At 42.1% G+C, this 20,322-nt stretch overlaps 1 protein-coding gene across 3 annotated transcripts in view; it reads left to right on the top strand.

The window, feature by feature from the left end:
* The window catches only part of cracr2aa (calcium release activated channel regulator 2Aa), a 50,191-nt gene extending 37,721 nt beyond the window's left edge, over positions 1 to 12,470 (top strand). The window contains exons 12-19 of one of the 3 annotated variants that reach the window (XM_063196899.1): positions 154 to 421; positions 970 to 1,125; positions 2,850 to 2,982; positions 6,816 to 6,897; positions 7,419 to 7,533; positions 7,928 to 8,029; positions 8,504 to 8,580; positions 9,212 to 12,470. In XM_063196899.1, coding sequence (XP_063052969.1) covers positions 154 to 421; positions 970 to 1,125; positions 2,850 to 2,982; positions 6,816 to 6,897; positions 7,419 to 7,533; positions 7,928 to 8,029; positions 8,504 to 8,580; positions 9,212 to 9,296 — 1,018 coding nt within the window. In that variant the 3' untranslated portion in view covers positions 9,297 to 12,470. Of the gene's footprint in view, positions 1 to 153; positions 422 to 969; positions 1,138 to 2,849; positions 2,983 to 6,815; positions 6,898 to 7,418; positions 7,534 to 7,927; positions 8,030 to 8,503; positions 8,581 to 9,211 lie in introns of those variants that run through there. The other 2 variants (XM_063196898.1, XR_010034603.1) reach the window with 2 other exon arrangements.
* The last annotated feature ends 7,852 nt before the right edge of the window (positions 12,471 to 20,322 follow it).

Here is a 20,322-nt window from a genome sequence, read left to right as displayed (position 1 = left end):
GCTGTGATAAAAGTGATACCGTATGTCAATGGTCACACAATATAAACAACCAACAAAAATGCTCCCCCCACCCAAAAAAACAAAAACAAAACAAAACAAAACACATAAAATGGGTAGTCACCCATGACATTCTGTGCTCTCTCTGTCCATCAGTGAAACAGACGAAGAGGAGGTCCTTCCCCACTCCAAGAGGAAGAGCATGAGGGGCCTGAATGGGGTTGGCGGTGGCGGCCCCCGGGGGCCCGGAGGTGATGATGACATGGTAGACGCGGGGCCCCTGGCCCTCAGCTCACCTCCTCCTCCACCTCTTGCGGCCCATAAGCCCCTGCAGAGGATCATCTCCATAGAGGAGGACCACCTGCCAGACCTGCTGCTGGAGGAGCACCGGCCCCAACTCCGGCAGTGGAGCGAGGAGGACGGGGTAGGACAGACACGCTCGCACACACACACGCACGCATGCACGCACGCACGCACGCACGCACGCACGCACGCACGCACGCACGCACACACACACACACACACACACACAGACAGACACACACACACCGGCCCCAACTCCGGCAGTGGAGCGAGGAGGACGGGGTAGGACGGACACGCTCGCACACACACACACACACACACACACACACACACACACACACACACACACACACACACACACACACACACACACACACACACACACACACCGGCCACAGCTCAGGCAGTGGAGCAAGGAGGACGGACACACGTTCACACACACACACACACACACACACACACACACACACACACACACACACACACACACACACACACACACACACACACACACACACACACACACACACATTTACAAAACGCACGCACGCACACTCACAGGTACGCACACACCATACTCTTTGGACAAAACTCCACACCTCCAAATATATATTTACCATAGCAGACAGTATGGCTCATGTCATAACCTTTGTCCTCTCTGTGCTATAGGAGCAAGAGGACGGCATTGACCTGCAGATGAGCAGCATTTACCCATCTAGCCCCCGGTCCCGCTCCAGTAGCCCCACCCCCAGCTTCGAGAGTCGCCACTCCAGTGCAGCAGATGCCCCCTCCTCCCCCCGACACCAGCCCATCGGCAAGGAAACCGTAAGCAGCAGCGTAAGCAGCCACCTTGGGCTTTGGGGCTGGACATGAGGAGATTATTTTTGTTACTTTTCTTTCTTTTTTTAAAGATATTTTTTTGGTCTTTTTTACTTTATTTATGACAGGACAGTGAAGGTGGTGACAGGTAGCATGTGGGCAGAGAGAGACGGGGAAGGGCAGGGCCAGGAATCGAACGCGGGTCAGCCGCATGGTAGACGAGTGCCCTTCCGATTGGCCACAGCAGGGCCAAATATTTTTGTTTCTTAAGATCAGAGGGTTGCAGGTTCGAATCCCACCCTTACCTCCCCCTAGACCTCTATCCAAGGTAGACGTGTCGTTGAGATAGGCACCTAACCCCATGCCAGGAACTGTAGCATATACCCCGTAAAGAACTGCAAATGGCTTTGGATAAAAAGGCAGGCAGAATAAAGGACAAAATAACCTCCTGTCTGAATGTAGAAATGACTGGGATACATTTTTCTGTCTTTTGACAAATAACTACCTTGGTAATTCAGTCGACCCTGTCTGACTAGAGCACCATCATTCTGTGTGTTTCTGCGGGCGAGAATGTGTGTCTTTGTGTGTAAAAACGACCTACCATAACCATCCACATGTTTCCAATATCAGTAGTCTCTACCATGTTTTCCTCTCACTGTGATTCTCTCATTACCGATTTTCCAGCCAGCATTGACATGGTCAGGCAGTTTTGCTGAGCTATCATATTCTCACAGGATTCGCTCTCCTGCACATCAGTAATTGCCATTGGTCTGAATGAGTCTCATGTTAACGCTGTCTGAATAGAGCTATTGTCCTGTCTGAGACCTCTTTGGAAGTCCCTATGCTTCCCCTGTCCATTGTCCTCGTTGGCACACTGAAGTCCCTGTGTGTATACTGTATGCTGCTCTGGTGTCGCTGGCCCAGCTCTCATTTTCCCTCCTTGTTAGTTTCTGAGCCTCTCTAAGCCTATACTGATGGGATAGCGATCCCTGGCTGAGCCTCGGCTCTCTAGCCTGCCTGATATGAGGGCTGTTTAAGCATTAGAGTAGTTCTCAATATGTCTGATGCGTCTGTTAGCAGAGTAGGCTGTTACACGATGAATTGCTGCAGTATTGACATTCATCATCACCGCCATCATCATCATCATCATCATCATCATCATCTTCACCGCCATCATCATCATCACCGCGATTATCATCTCCAGATGGGGTTCTAATGTAAATTATAATAGAGGGACATTTTCAATGCACAATAGAAGAGCATATTATACTGTATATCCCTGACAGTCTAAGTTGAAATAGTATATTTAATAGGCAAATAGACGCATGTGAACAGTGCAGTGTGGATGAGAAACCTGTGAGCCATTGGAATGTGGTGTTAATCAGCTGATTCATATGGTATCGTACACTTGTCCTGATTTCATGCATTAGATTAGAAGAAATGAACGCAACATGAACACAAATATTTTTTAAAAAATTATATATTACAACTGGAAATCTTCAATCAACAGATGCCAGATTTCAGTAGCTTGTAGTTGAGTTGTAGTTTTGTTTTCCCATCTGTACTTGTTGCCAAGGGGAGTCCACAATGTTCCTAGACATCCATTGATCTACATTTCCAATGCAAGTATTGTTTTTTTGAAGTGGACCATTATTGTATTCTCCTACATTGTTATTTTTAGTTATATTCTCCCGCTCTCTGCCAACACCCCCCCTCACGTCTTCCTCTAGGCTGAAGGTGTCGTTTCTGCTCCAGACCGCCTCTTCAAGATCGTGCTGGTCGGCAACTCCAGTGTGGGTAAAACATCCCTGTTACGACGCTTTTGCAGCGACAACTTTTACCCAGGCACATCAGCCACAGTAGGTGTGTGACTATGTTATCCTCTCTCATGGTCTTGCAGAGCAATTGTGTGTGTTTTTGTATGCTGATGTTGTGTCTTTGTGTTTGTGATGGGGAAACAGTTTTGCCTTTTGTCATACCTCTGCACTTTACATTGTTTCCTGTGTCAAAGATGCTGGTCACTGTGGCTGTGTGCGTGTGCATTCGGGTGTTTGCGTGTGTGTGTTTGTGTGTGTGTGTGTGTGTGTGTGTGTGCGTGCGTGCGTGTGTGTGTGTGTGTGTGTGTGTGTGTGTGTGTGTGTGTGTGTGTGTGTGTGTGTGTGTGCGTGCGTGCGTGCGTGCGTGCGTGCGTGCGTGCGTGCGTGCGTGCGTGCGTGCGTGCGTGCGTGCGTGCGTGCGTGCGTGCGTGCGTGCGTGTGTCCACGCGCCTATGTGTATTTGCGTCTGTCTGTATTTGCGTCTGTCTGTATCTGTGTGCAGACAGACATGTCCATATATGTGTGTGTGCTGCATTCTACATGCTGACATCTGCAAAACCGTGTGCAACCGTTGGTGCTGGTGGCTATCACTTGCCCGTTAGAAGTGCTGACCTCTTTGCAGTATGGCTATGGCACTGCTGTGTTGGGACTTCCTTTGCATTAGTGTTATGCCATCTTCACAGCACCGTCACAGCTCTGGTGAAGTGTTATCGCATCAGTCATCAGCACCCCATTTTGAACCGATGGGAAAGTATCTTTTTACAGCACAACACGTACAGTTTTTACTAAAGTATCTTAATTTCATTGGACTTTACTCTGCCCATGTAGGAGCGGGAAAGGATCTGTACACTGCTTGCAAAAGACAACGTTTCGATCATAAATCTTCTTCAGGCATTTACTCTGCCCAACCTCGGTTTTTAATTAAACGTTATTCATTTCTAACCATACAATGCATTCATTACTAAATATGATATTCTATTAACTTCACTATCACTTCAAAGTACCGTACATCTACTCTGCTCATGAAGACCTTGGGATGAACACTTTTTTTTCAAAGTGAAAATGAGTATGTGTGAAATGATGGTTAAAATAGAGCTGCTGTTTTGAAAGGAAGGTATTGGAATGAACTCTACCCATTTACCCAGCCAAAAGGTACAAATGCGAAGGGCTTTTTTTCCACTAGGTTCGTTCTAAGCAAACCTTCAACATACACCGCATTCCACATTATTACGCAAATGACATTTTTCGCGGTTTCCCCAAATAATCAATACAAATGACAGTCATCATAATTTTCAAGTCATCAGTCATTAGAGTACAATTAAAAAGTTTTTGAATGAACCTTCCAATGACATCTGTATTTTTTTTAAATAATAAAAAACTTTAAATGCTCTGTTCCACATTATTAAGCAAAATAGTTTTGTAGTGTTGTAATCCAAATTTCCAATTTACATCAAAACAGTTGGAATTTGGTACCTTCTAAATTACATTTCAATGTTCAATACTTGGTGATAAGCTCTTTTTCTTACTAACTGGAATGCTGCGTTTAACATTGAAGTCAATGGCAGGGCATTGTATGGGAGTTATGGAAGCCCAGATATCCTTGATGCTTTGCTCTCAACTGTTTTTGCTTGTTTGGTCTGGTGACCCACACTTCACTCTTCAATATACCCGTAGATTTCTATGCCACCTGTAGGTGCTTTGGTGGTATCGACATTCTAACTCACCAGACATAAAACCCCATTGAAAACGAATGGGATGTTATGTCTGGTGAGTTAGAACGTCATCACCTTCAAAGCACCTAAACGTGGCAGGGAAATCTACGGGTATATTGAAGAGTGAAGTGTGGGTCACCAGACCAAACAAACAAAAACAGCTGAGAGCAAAGCATCAAGGATATCTGGGCTTCCACAATTCCCATGCAATGCCCTGCCATTGACTTCAATGTTAAATGCAGCATTCCAGTTACAGCTTATAACCAAGTTTTGAACATTGAAATGTAATTTAGATGGTACCAAATGCCCACTGTTTTGATGTAAATGGGAAAAAAAGAAAGAAATTTGGAAAACAACACTACAAAACTGTTTTGCGTAATAATTTGGAACAGAGCATTTTGGGCATTTTAAGTTTTTTAATATTTTAAAAAATACCATTATCATTGGTAGGTTCATTCAAAAACGCTTTAATTGTACTCTAATGGCTGATGACTTGAAAATTATGACGACTGTCATTTGTATTGATTATTTGGGGAAACAGCGAAAAATGTCATTTGCGTAATAATGTGGAATGCGGTGTACAGTAGGCCTATTAAAGCAGCATTTGAAAATGTCCTTGGTTCTTCCCTAGTTTCTCTTTAGAAATGCAGGCAAGGGCATTTGTCACCAGGCGACCAGAATCAACACCCTTCATTTGCTTTAAAGCTCCTTAGGTCTTTTGTACTGTATCTTGTCTTTTGGAATATTTGCTAGCCTTGCTGCTGAAACAGACCCTAATATTAGCACACAAAAAAGAGTAACGAATGAAAAAACTTTAAAAAGTTCATAACTCTATTACTTTTAAGGAGAAGTAACTAATAACTATCGTTGCTTTTTCAAAGTTATATGCCGAAGACTGATTAGGAGTGACTGTTGAATCAAACCTCTGGCCTATGGTAGTTGAGCTGAAGCTGATATTGATGGCTCTGAATGACATTGAAGCTGATATTGATGGCTCTGAATGTAATATACAGTAAAGATTGGCAGCATGAGATCTTATGCGGTTCCTTTTCGGATTAATATCAAGGTTAATGGAATGTGCTGCACAGAAAGGCAACGTTTTCTGTATCAGTTAGGGCCAAAACAAAATAGGCCATCAACTTAAATAATGGCTCATCTGCGTAGTTCCCTGTGCCAAATGGCAGAAGACCTCCTGGTGCCAAAATGACAGCACTGAAAATAGCCACATCACGGGAGCATCCAGCACTGCCAGCTTTTGATGTATGTGTGTGTGTGTGTGTGTGTGTGTGTGCGTGTGCGTGTGCGTGTGCGTGTGCGTGTGCGTGTGCGTGTGCGTGTGCGTGTGCGTGTGCGTGTGCGTGTGCGTGTGCGTGCGCGTGCGTGCGCGTGTGCGTGTGCGTGTGTGTGCATATGTGCAGGGCACTCTCCTCTGCATGTGGCCTATCTCAGTCAGCTCTTTAGCGTCAATCAGTCTCCAGTGCTTTCATCTCATCCCAGCAGTGTCCCTTTCTAGGTGATTCTGCAGACTTATGAATGACACATTGATTATTTTACTGTCTTTATGACCGGGCAGAAATCAGCTGTGTGTGACCAGTGTGTTGGTCTCCGTGCTCACTAAACCCTCCGTGTTGTCCAGAGTTGTTCTGCATTGCAAAGGGTCACTAACTCAATAAGGAGGAAAAAAAGGTAATTTGACATCTGCACTATTGCCTCTTTTCCACTGCCGGTTTTCTGGTAGGCCCACAGCTCGACAAAGCCTGACTCGGACTCGACATTGTGCTTTTCGAATAGGCACGAGACAGCTCAATCGGAATGCAAAAAGTGGCGGCCGAGTCGCAATGTGTCGAGGTGTAGGCCTACCAGAAAACCGCCAGTGGAAAAGAAGCATATGTGGATTTGTAAAGTGTAGACTGTGGCATAACAGTCATCATGAAGACAACATGTGTCTTCCCAAAGGGAAATCAATGCTTCTCGCAGCATTGTGTGGTGCTGCTACAGGCAAAATCACTAAGACAGTGCAAGTGTTTTTAGTGTACTCCCACTGACATGTATGCGGGCTGTTGATCAATTTGTGGTGCTTGCTTTCTTATTGTGTGGTGCTGCACCACAGAATGGTCTACACATGGGAAACGCTGGAAATGAAGAGTATGGTGTTTGGTGTGTGCAGGTATAGACTACAGTGTGAAGACCATTACTGTGGACGGCAGCCAGGTGGCGCTACAGATGTGGGATACAGCAGGACAGGAAAGGTAAGATTAGAGGGGGTCGTCACACACACACACACACACACACACACACACACACACACACACACACACACACACACACACACACACACACAACTCATTTCACCTTTTAAAACCCCCATTATTATGGATCACTCGTTTTCTCTGATGATCACAAATGTGTTAAATACTTTAGTATTTATAGTATTTATCATAGTATTCATAAAGCACATATCAATTTTTACGTCTAGGATCATAATGCGGGGCTCAGAGGGAAACAAAAAATCCTGTCATATTTTCCTTTTAACACAGTTGACGTGAATAGCCCATTTTCTCATTTTCGTGAAGGTTTCATGAAGATCAGCTGGCCCTGAACTGGTTGGAGCACATTGCATAACATTGCAGGGTGCTTACATTCTGAACCTGGGAATTTCCCCACCTGTTTACCTCTATACAGTACACCACATGTGCTCTGTCGGTCCCAGGTGATTTCTATCCATTACAGGTGATCTCTAAAATAAATGCCTCTCCTGTTCTTATGACAGGTATCGCAGCATCACCAAGCAGTTTTTCCGCAAGGCAGACGGAGTGGTTGTGATGTACGACCTCACTGCCCAGCTGACGTTTACTGCGGTGCGCCAGTGGCTGAGTAATGTGCAGGTGAGTTGGCCACTACACTTAGTGAAGCAAACAGTCAACTGGTTAGGAGCCCCAAACATTGGTTATAGGTAATTCAGCGATTTTTATAGTCCATTTCCAAGGAATGTTCAGTACACAGCAATAATGAGTACACCCCTTTTTGAAAAGTACTTTTTTTAAACCATATTTCAATAAGCACGCAAGTTATTTTCAAGCTGCACATAGAGTAGGTTTAGTACAAGTTTTGTTGTTTTTCATTATTACATCTTAACTACCATTTTGAAGTAGACACATATGCCTTCTGTATACTTTATCTGTCAATTACCACTGTAGATTAGAGGAAGATGATCCTAATCCTTTAAGAAAGTGAAAATAGCTGTTTGATCTCACATCTTTCCTGCCATCTTGTCCATAGGAAGGAGCAGGTGAGGGCATTCCCATCATGCTGCTGGCCAATAAGACGGACCTCGAGCCGGAGCGGGAGGTGCAGGGCCGCATGGGCCAATCCTTAGCCAAGGTGATCACAGCAACTGCTTCTATACTTAACTTCACTTTACTTTACTTTATTTTTCAGGACATTGCACATTAATGAACATATACATACAAACATACTGTATAAATGTGTCAGATTATAGCACAAAGGCTCATTTCCATCTGGTGTCCAAAATAGGCTGGCTATATGTTTGCAAGCAAAGGGGACTGAGTGCTGTATCTGACAAATGATCTGGATAGGGTTGCGCGTGTCTCTGACTGTGCTTGTTTAACTGTCTGTCTGCATCTGTGTTTTTCTGTGTCTGCATCTGTGAATGTCCTTTCCATTTACTTTCAAAATGGTCACTATACTAGTCATTGTAGCAGCATAGAAATGAGACACATCTCCTGAATGCTTTCATTTTTCCTTTTGATTATTTTCTTTTCCTTTTTCAATCCTGCTACTGCTTTCACTGATGTCTGACCTGACCTTCTTCTCTTTTCTTCTTTTGTGTTGAAGGAGCTGGAACTCATTTTCTACGAGTGCAGTGCTTTCTCTGGTCACAATGTGACCGAAGCCATGGTCCACTTAGCACGGTAGGAGACCACTGAACATCATTACACTACTAATATAACCTTTCAATCTATCAGCTCTGAAATATTCATATGGAATCCAAATAGACCCAAATAGGGTACTTTCACTGATTGCCATCTTTTGCTCATAATCAGATGAAGGCATTTATGAAGATGAAAGACATTGATGTTACTGCACTTAGCTTTCCTAGTAGCTGCCTGAAGAGATGTGTTTGGTAGAATGAGCGGATGTAGTGACTCAGTGGCTGCAAAATACCGACTGAGAGCTTCTGAAACCAGGTCACTCAATAATCAGTGAGACATCAACCCTTTGAAACCAGGTTGCCCAATTATTATCGACCACTTCAACTGTATATGTGTTGCTTTTTCTATTAACCCATTTTAGCCTAAGCCCTTTTTGGGGGAAAGGTGCCCTCCCCCTATTAAAACCTAAATATCTCAGCCTCCGAAACACATACAGTAAAAACATGAAATAAGTTGAATTTAAAAGCTGGAAACTATAATGTGTTCATGCAGCTCTAGCATACCCACATTTTTAATAAAACAGCTCAAATCTCAATAACCTTAATGCCGTGTATATGACACTCCAGGACACAATGGGTTAAAACATGGCATCCATTCTGCTCTCCTATAGGCTTCTCAAGGAGCGCGAGGACTGGGAGAAGGAGAAGACCGTGTCGCTACTCTCCAGCCCTTCAAAGAAGAAGTCCTGCTGTTAGCAGGGCCGGATTATCCATAAGGGTCAGCAGCACAGTGCTCATGGGCACCAACCATTTCTGACCAGTGAGGGGGCACCACAAGACAACAAATGTAACAAATACTGTTTATAAAGGGGGCACCAGTGAGGTGTAGTGCCCGGGGCCACCACATTGGCTTAATGCGGTCTTGCTGTTAGCCACCAGCAGGCTTAGCCCCCGTCATGCACCTACCATGCAGCCCTGTACCACAAATGCACCAAAGCCAGTCTCATCTCATCTCACACAAGCACCACAGCACCACTGCAATTGCATGCAGTACACAAATGTCCTGTGGGGGGTATTCCAAGCATGTGGTTTACTGACTGACCCAGTTACATAAACTCAAGTAAGTGGTAAAGTGTCTAGTAGCAGGACCTTAAATATTTGGATTATAGCTAAAAGGCTGCTCTATTAGAGGGGTTACCACTTGCTTTGAGGTAAGGGACTAAACCTACATTCTGGAGCACCCCTCTGATGACTATTTTGTTCGGTGTTGGGTCTTAATGTGTTTACAGTTCAGAAACAAGGCCAGATTCTCAACAGGCTTTGGAGTAGAGCAGGCTCTATAGTGGAGTACACGTAATGGTACACAAGTGGAAAAGTTTTATTGGTGTTTGCACTGGCAACCAGGTGGACTGCGCTCTCCATGCCAAAGTCAGTTTGTGGTGTTGCTCATTCCCCTCTGAATTGTTTATTTTCTTAACAATCCTGTTCAAGTGCAAGTGAAGTCCGTCTCTCTCTCTCTCAATCCTCTCCACCTGTTCCCATGGACACTTAAGTTTCCAAAACATCACAGGTCACTAGTCATTAGTTTGGAGTGGATAGCGATAATATTTCACTTGTGTGGTGGCTGGCACCTTGTGTCCCTTGTGAACATTTTGAGAGAATGTGTTTTGGCTGCGAGCCACTCTTGGCGTTCATTCAAGCATGAGCGCAGACTTCCCCTGAGATCAAACTTCCTGGAGCAAACGGGTATCACAGATATGTTGGCACCTTAGATATCGCTGTTATTAGTGCTCCTACCTGAAGTGCTGGACTTTAAGAGGAAAAATAAATCCACTTCAGGGGTGCTGGCAGCAGAGAGCAAACGGTAAAGCACACTTAAAAAACATGCACAGTCACACACATGCAGAGCTCTATGTAAACATTTTGCGGTTCCAACAAGCTAGATTTCAGCTCAGAAGTCATTCAGTACTTAAGTGAGGAGATCAGTATGGGGGTTGAAATCATATTTTTCACCCAATGTCCAAGGATGCATCTCTGGCCCGATTGTCATCAGCACATTATGAACTGTTTGTAAAAGGTACACCAGTCGTTGTATCATCATAATGCAGAGCTGAGTTTAGTGTGAGATATTATTTGAAATGTTTTTGAGCAACTGCAACAGCACAGTGTAGATAAAAAGTAAAGCCTGTTGTATTTTTTTTCAAAAAATGTGATTTCCACAGCATCCACACAATTTATCCCTGTGTGTGTGCCTCTTTATGGCAATCTACACCACCGTTGAAAATAATCCCCATCTCCCTTGGAGCACCTGTGCTTATTTACCACTTTATCAATGGAACTCTCCTCCGATAATTGGACTTGTCTGTGTAATTGGTGTGTAATGAGAACTTAATGATGTTTACAGCAGAGGGCCTGGGAGACCCAAGAGTGGACTGTGTGTTTGTCTGAGCATGTGCACAATTCGGTGCTGTATCCATTTCTGTGTGTGCGTGCGTGTACGTGTGTGTGCGTGTGTGTGAAAGTTACAGTGGAAGTCAAAATTAATATATTTTATACGTGTCAATAAATTGTAAGCACTCAAGCATCAAATATTTCTGTTTTGAAATGCTCCTTAAAGGTGAAGTAAGTAATATTTCTTGTAGTGTATTTGCATAACTCATGCTGCCCATTCACAAATACTTGCCACCACCACCATCAAATTTGAATCATTCATTATGACAGGGAAAATTGCACTTTTCATACATGAAAAGGTGGATCTTCTCCATGTCCTTCATTTTGAATGTCCAGAAATAGACATTTTTGCCTGCGAAACTTGCTGTACATTGGCTATACTAGTGAATATCAGTTTATGGATTAGTAAATTCTCAAATTTGGGAATAAGTAGCGCAGTTGCAATGAGCAGCATGCAGGGTAGTTACACAGTCAGGCCACAATCCTACATACTGCTATAGTTGGAAGGAATTAATATGAAGGATTGGTCCGCAAACGCAGCACCAAACTGAACCTCCCACCTATTGTGCCTGTGGAATGTTCCAGACTTACAAAGTTCAGTCAATTTTAATCAAACTGCTTTTCTGCTGTGATTGCATGTACAGTATGCTTTATTTATATTTTAGAAATTCACAGAAAGATGTTATCAAACTATTGTCAGATCTATTAGTTAATTTGTTTCTGGTAACTTGTTTTTGTGTGTGTGTGTGTGTGTGTGTAACGAAGTGCCATTCCTCCATTGATGCTCATTGCCATACACTGGCCAAGTTCTTAAGTGAAGTGGGAATATATGGTAAGGCTGAATTCAGGTTCTCAGATCTGAATCATTTCCCCAAACTTGCATCCTTTTCTAATTCCTCCGACCTCATGCCTTGTTGTCGACCTCTATTTTATGTTGAACATTCAAAATGCTTGATCTATACGTGATGTATCTTAAATCATTAGTCTTGTGGCACATGCCGAGATTGGACTAGAGAGTTCAAAGTTGGGTTTGGGTCATCTGATAGGCTACTACTTAGTACTTTGTTCCACTTTTAAAGTTTTACATTAATGTCCTGTATAAAACTGATTTCACAGAGGTTCACGACAGAGAAAAGGACTTGAGTTTGGAGAAATGATTTGCACCTCTGATGTACTGTATGTATTTGTGCCTATGACAGGAAGGCAGGCCGAGAGTATGGGCATACATGAGATTGAACTCTTTAACACTGTGCATTTGCACTTTTGCCAAGTTAAACAAAACCCAGCTGTGTCACTTCAATGTCAGTTGATAACTACTAATTTGTGCATTATGTGGATGCACACATACAGTACATGTACAGTACTTGTGGGAAAATGTAAATAATGAAAATATGTGTTTCTATTGTTTGGGGGAAAAAGAGAAATAAAAATATTAATATTGATATGATAATAAAGATAACCTTTGAAATGCATCACATACTCTATTGTTTGTGTAAGTTCTTGTTACGTTCCAAGTTGATCTTTTTTCCTCCCGTTATTTCCTGTGGCCATTGGCTTTGTGACGCAAGGCAGAATGCAATTTATCAGGTTTAGTCAATTGCCACCACACTGCTCATAGAGACAATGCATGCGTGTTAAAGGTATGTGGGGCCTTTCCCTTTGCTAGACTTCCTGGAGTGCTCTGCCATTTGAACCATAAATCATATTGTTACTTGACTTGTTGATGACTAAACCACTGCGGAAGTCTGGCTACTGTACAGCACCATGGAAATGTGGTTGGAATATCTGAACTCTGCGATTTCCTGGGTGCGACTAAGTAGCCTTCATGAGCATTGTGTTTTCTGTATTCTCTCCACACATTGTATTTTGTTGATTATCTCCTCAGTCATGGGTTGCTTTGAATAAAGATGTTGGCTATGTGTAATGCAATGTAATGTAAGAAAGTGCAATGCAAGAGTCATTCAGCGCAGTGGATTCAGTCAGGGATTGCTATTGCTATTACATCTAATTGAAATACATTTTGAAATACAAAATACTATTTTGTATTTTTATTTCATATAAGTGAATTACATGTATTTGTATTTTGTATCAAAATACTTTCCTCCAGTATTTTTTGTATTTCACAAAACTACAAAATACAAATACTTTGTTCTAAAGAATGTTATTACACAATATAAACACAAGATGGTGCTGTAGGTTAGGCACATGCTTGGATTTCTTAGGCCTTGATTCCACAGGAAGTTCAATTTGGTTCAAAGTGAGTGGCTAATCATTTAATTAATTCCTTAATGTTTTCCCCATGATGTCATTCAAGCTTGCTTTCAGTTTGCCATTTAGGGCCTTTTGTGTAGAATTGAGATATTACCTGTATTGTTTTACCTGTAAAACCTGCTGTAGCCAAAGAGCCAACCAGTATAGTTGCAATACCCACTCTGGCCACCATGTTCTACATGGGTTCTAAATTTTGTTTATAACCTGACTGCGCAAAACTATCTGCGCACAACTCAACCTCTGATTGTTGCAAACCGCTGTCGGTCAAAAAAATAGCGCACGTGGTTGGCTGCCAGTCTCTTGGCCCTCCTCGTAACATCGTGTTTACAAACATTCAGAACCCATGTATAGGGAGCACAGTTTCAATGAGCAGTATAGTTGCAATACCTACTCTGGCTACCATCCTATAGTGCACTTTAAAAATAATTAAAAAAATGCACTTGTATCTCTACTTTGTCACAGAAATGATTGCTATTCTTATGGCACTGACATGTCAATTAACAAATTAAGTATAGGGTTTAGAGTAAAGGGTGACCATTTGAGAGATGTTCTCATTTGCAGGCCTCATAAACCGGCCCCATCGCCAACGTTGGAATGTGAAACTGTTTGAAAAATTAGTTATGATGACACAGCCTACAGTATATCTCCCTTATATAGTATTATTCAACTTTCTGGTCTCATGTGTCATCTTTAGTATGTTTTGCACAAGTTGTACGTACCTATATGTCGCTGCAACACATGCATTTCTCCACTGGAATGATAAAGGGCATACATACTTAATTAGCCTACAGCAGGGCCTCTTTCTTTCTTGTTTGAACTTTTGTTTGTTTTCTAATCATCATTTCATTTCTCAGAATTTAATTGTTCAATTTATTTCAATGTGTAAGTCAAATTGGTAGTTTTTGTACACAATGGTTTTTGTTGTATTTTGTGTGTTGATAATACAAAATACTGTATTTCGATATTAGATACTGTTACAGTTATCTATTTATCTATATATCTATCTACAGTGTATTTTGTATCTTATTTGTAACACTTTTTGCTGGGTATTTTGTATTTTGTATTGAAAATACATTTAACTGTATCTTTGCCCATTCCTGGATTCAGTCAGTCAGTCCCATGTCAGTCAGTCTGGACATGTCATTGTTCTTTCACAAGGCCAGAACCTAAGGAGCTATTGGATGAAAGAGTGGAGATGCCTTGGATGAAAAGGACGTCCATTTACTGACAACTCAACTCCTCTTTATTACTATATGAATCCACTTGGCCTTGAAAATGAAGGAGTGGAGATGTCTTTGAGGTTGAAAAGAAGGTCCATTTGCTTACAATTTTCCTCCTTATACAGTACATGTAAGTATTACGAATATTAATACGAATACTATACATTTCTATACGAATACTATACATTACTTTACTATTACTACCTACTTGGACAGAAAGCCATTCTTGGACAGATCCTAGCATAGTGTTTCTCAACGGGGGCGGTACAGCCCCCCAGGGGGCGTTGGGGAGCTCTAGTGGGGCGTTGAGAAGGATACAGCTGAGAGGTGCGGTCCTTAGGTGCCACTGGGGTCCATTTAATTTTTTTTAATAATAACCCTCCTGTTATCCTTGGGGTCTATTTGACCCCTTTCAATGTTTAACACCTGAAAAATACACAAAGTACTTATTTCTTCTGCCTCATCTTTCATGACTAGATGGGATAAATGTGAAAAAAGTGAAATTTCAACAACAAAAAATTTCCTAAGTGCTGTACACATTTTGGTTACATCCGTGTTCCTTGGGGTCAATTTGACCCCAATTGTTTCAAGTGTATAAAACACAAATGGAACATCCATATTTTGCAAATAAATGTTAAAATCTGTTTAGATAATGTGAAATACATGAAAATAAGCTATTCACCCATGTTTCTTCTGAACATTTTGCTTTTGTTTGGGCCCTGATAACTAAAAATAGGCCTAAAACTAATTCACGGCAACATTTTGGACAGTGGTGGCTACTACAGCATTGACATTTTGACAAAATCCACCAACTGAACCTTGTTGTACCTAAAGCATGGCACCCACCACAGCACCCCCCTCCATTCCTGTACCCTGGGAGCTACTTTTGCACCCTCCCACTACACACACTAGTATAACAAGGGTCACATATAGTCAGCATTGTTGTGCATGCTGTTCTGTGCCCAGCATACATAATTATAAGTCATGGTGTATTTGAAGAGAAGCTTTATGATTGTGATCCAAATATTGAAATGGACCGTTCTGATGGTGACAAGCCATTGTACTTCTTTAGATGGAGACGATCTCAAGGTTATTTGCTATGTTGAGAGATATAATGGTGCTATTCTTCTCTCATTTCAGTATTGTGTTCCAAATTGATATTGTTGTCTGCAGCATTGGTTATAAACTGGTGCCACCTGACATAGAGAAATCAGGAACAGCAACAGTTGTAACTTTTGCGAAGTACATACACAGTGACATCCATACCACAAGTTCTCCAGTGGGTATACATAGTAAATAGAAGTAAACATACACGTTGCTATCCCGGTTCCTTCAAACATTACCCCACTACCATGAACATGTAATATGTCTACAAGGAGCACATGCAAACCTTTTTTCCTTATGTGCACACTAATTCATGCCAAGAAACAATGTAGGAAACAATGATTTTCTATGATGTTCCTGAAACTCCTGGTTGGCAATGTATCCATGTTCTTACCTAAATATTATACTTGTGTTATAAATACACATTCAAACATCCAAATGAATGTTGGACTCAAAAAACCTTCTGAATGTTTGGGAATATATATATTTCTTTTACCGTCAAATTGACCGATATGGTAATAGGTAGATAATATCCTTGATAATCAAATTTATTTTTTCTTTTCAAATGTTAATTAATAGAAATTCATATTTAGGGTGTATATGGAGCCATTAGAATTTCAATAATATGTGTCCATCTGTTTTTAGACCAATTAATGACATTTTATTGCTATTTTTTCCAACTTTCGCCTAGTCATAGATTAAGTTTTTTTGGTGTGTGGGCTATGTGTGGGGGTGCAAGGATATATTGAAAGGACTTTTTATGTCACCAACAGAGCAATAATACATTTTGTACAATAATACATTTTGTACACATTTAAGTGGTTGGGTCAAATTGACCCCAAGGATCACGGATGGTCCAAAATTTGAGGGTAACAGGAGGGATAAGGGGCGTTGTCAGGGTTATGATGAGGTTAAGGGGGTGTTGGTAGGCTTGTGATGAGGCCGAGGGGGTGTTTGTTCCAAAAAGGTTGAGAACCACTGCTTTAGCATCATCGGTGGAGATGAAGAGGAATTAAAAGCCTGAACAGTGCAAAGATGTAGCCAGTGCCTTCAAGAGTTTAATACTTTATGATCAATTCTGCCACACATTCTCATTTCCTATTGATTTCAACACCCACTACAGCCCAAGCACCCCAAAATAACAGAGATGAACAAAACATGACATTATTAACAATAGCTCGAAAATCTAATGATCTATAATGTGATTTCAACAAATAATCTTAAAAGCAGTCACACTTTGGCATGCTCCTGAAATAAATCTTACACTCAGCAATATACCTAAGTTTCATACTCTGTTCAACAGCAGAAAGGTAAAATGTCAACATATGACAAAGTCACCTGATACCATCCAACAAGCTAAAAAATAAAACAGAACGAATAAACAATATTCTTACAACAAAACATGTTAAACTGATACTGTGATGAACTTGAGCATTAATGACTATCAGAACTCTGCCTACATAAACGAAACTTGGGTTTGTATACATTGTTTTTTGGTAACGTGAAGAGGGCCTGTGTGATGTCATGTTGGGGGGTGTATGTCACTGTGTGTGTGCGTGTGCCTGTGCGTGCGCGCGCGTGTGTGTGTGCGTGTTGGGACGGATGTTCAGTACAGTGTTGATGACACGTGGAGACATGTCATCCTGAGGCTGGAGCACACTCCTCTTGCCGTCGCCTTGGCGATGACTGTGTTAAGGTCAAAGGTGAAGAAGCTGGGGGAATAGGTGTGGGGTGAGGAAGTGTGGGGGGAGGAGAGTGGATGGGTGAGCAGGTGCTGATCGACACAAACACAGACAGGCCACAGGTGAAGTTAGTAAGCTGGGCCACTCCTACTGAACAACTACTGTACCACCTAGCTGAGCTGAGGTCATCTGGGGCCTATACTACAAAGCTGGTTCAGGATAAGTCAAGGTTAAAGTAAGGGGTAAATCTTCTAATACAAGAGCTTTTCTTAAGAAAATCCAGGCTCTAGGCTCTTCTATTAGATGCTTTACCTCTTAACTTAACCTTAACCTATCCTGAACCAGCTTTGTAGTAGGGCCCTTGTGTAAAGAAAAAAAAAAAACAGCCGGCCAAAACATACAATCTCTGTATCTGATATGTATGTATATGAACCAGCAGCCAAAAACGGATTCAGTTCAGATAGTTTGCCTCACAGATCATCCTTTCTTTTGTCTTGGCCCATTCCAAATGCAGTGTGACTACATCTTGGTAGAACACAATGTTTATTAGCTACTGTACTATTGAATCAGGAAACATTTTTCAGGGAAAAATAAAACTTTGCAATGTTTGTGATCATGTTTAGGAATGCATCTACGTATAAATGGCATGCACCTTGATTGTCATGAGGGGGCTTGAATGACTTGTATAAAGAATGACAAAGAACTTCGAAAACATAGTTAATTATGAAACTACATTGTAAGCTTTGTCTATGCACACGTCTTTACAGATAAGGTCATTTTATAGATTAGAAGGCACAATCTGGAGGGCTTGATGGTGACCCTATAACAGAGAGTGATGACTAAGAAAATTACATTCTGTTGAATAATTGAATAATCTACTATATTGCCAATTGATGTCCCAATAATCTATATCTCCTTTCTCCCACATCCATATTTTGCCTCCTGTAGAATTACAGCCCTGTGCAAAAACATGCACAAACAACATGGCGCCCATGAGTGCAGATAGATGCAGAGTTGTATAAAGTAAAAGTAGAAGTACTCAGATGTAATTCCAACGCTAGTAGTAAGATATTACAAAGCTGGAACCATTTAAAATCATATCACTAGTGTTGTAATTACACTTGTGAGAGTACTTCTACTTCTACTTCATACAACTCTGGATAGATGGTCTAAAGCAGTGGAGGCCTTACGGCATCCCTTAATGTGCAGAATTATACAGAAGCACAGTGAAGCTCACAATGAAAGTGCATACATGCACGTATAAAGTGGCGAAACAATACCACACCGGGCCTCAGGACAAATCACTGATTTGGCCCCACAGACACAGCCCGTCAAGGTCAAGATAGGGCCATCGCCAATACAGGAGGACCATAGGCCCAGGGTAGAATCCCCCAACAACCCCCCACCCAGTCCATTATAGATCCGCTCCTGCACGCATACACAAACATACAGTACACTCAAAGTCAATTAGATTGGTACACAACACAAACATATTCAAGTTTAACATGTGCAAACACACACACACACAGTCTCACTCTCTCTCTCTCTCTCTCTCTCTCACACACACACACACACACACACACTCTCTCTCTCTCTCTCTCTCTCTCTCTCTCTCTCTCTCCTCTCTCTCTCTCTCTCTCTCTCTCTCTCCTCTCTCTCTCTCTCTCTCCTCTCTCTCTCTCTCTCTCTCTCCTCTCTCTCTCTCTCTCTCCTCTCTCTCTCTCCTCTCTCTCTCTCTCTCTCTCTCTCTCTCTCTCTCTCTTTCACACACACACACACACACACACACACACACACACACACACACACACACACACACACACACACACGCACACACACACGCACGCACACACACACAGACTTTGCCCATGATTTGTGTCGATGAGCGGTGTGGGGGACTAGCAGCCTCTACTAACTAGGCAGTAAAAGCACACACTCATACGCCCACGCGTTCTTGAGCTGACTTAGACATTGAACACTGACAAGTAACCATGCAAACACCTTCAAAACTACAGTATAACATCTTAGGGAAAAATAACCCCCCCAACCACTAAAACAAAATCATAATAATACTTTCACCACAGTCTTTGCCCATCATCAAGTACAATGTAAAATACTCAACTACACATCATTATTAAGTAGTACTCTACGCTAATTTTACTTGTTGGCACAGTATTTTTGTCTTTTTTTTGTCTTACTTTTGGTGGCCTGAAAATGGTAATGCAGCTTATTGTTAAATTAGTAGTGATGAATATCGAAATAACAGCATTCTTTGAGTGAAAGAGTGAAATGACAGCACTCTGTGAAGTTCACCAGATGACCTCTGCCAGAGTATTTTGAGAAATGTTGCTAGTAAGGCTCGCTTTAAATGACCCTGAAAGCTATAAGTACCACACATGCACACGCAGCACACACAAATGTACGTCATCAGGATACACAACTTGCAGCCTGTGGGGGTGGAAAATGACTATGTATTATCACCACCACCATGGTTGGTCTTTTTCAGTCTTTTTCTAGTTTGTTCAGACAAAACACAACACCTCAGCTCCTTCATTGCTGGAACTTTTTGTGTGAAAATCTCACACAAAAATCCCAAGCACCTGTAGTGTAGACTCTTATCCATTGAAACTAAATAACACCCAACAAGACAGTGACATTCAGGAGAAAGTGAAGCAGTACATTCAAAGTGTCACACGAGAGAAAACAAAATATATAACCGTCCAGCATGTGCGTGTGTCAGGGGTATATCAGGCTGAAGCAGTGCAGTATTGGCTCTGTATGTTTCAGCCAGTCCCATTTCGCTGTTGTTGTTGTTGTTGTTGTTGCTGTTGTTGTTGTTGTTGTTGCGATCGTTCATCAGTGTTGTTGTTGATCGTTGACCTCCGCGTTAGGCCTCGTGTCGTGTTTGAGCCGCTCGACTGGGGCTGCCTGTGCCCAGGAGGGGGAGGTCAGAGGGCCTCGGAGTCGAGGCCCCCCCAGGATGGGAAGAGGTTGGCTGGGCTGGGCTGGGCTGGGCTGCACAGCGCTCTCATGCCCCCTGCTGGACATGCACGT

Source organism: Engraulis encrasicolus, chromosome 4 (assembly GCF_034702125.1).
Source record: "Engraulis encrasicolus isolate BLACKSEA-1 chromosome 4, IST_EnEncr_1.0, whole genome shotgun sequence".
Classification (NCBI taxonomy): Eukaryota; Metazoa; Chordata; class Actinopteri; order Clupeiformes; family Engraulidae; genus Engraulis; species Engraulis encrasicolus.
This window is presented reverse-complemented; position numbering and strand designations above follow the sequence as displayed.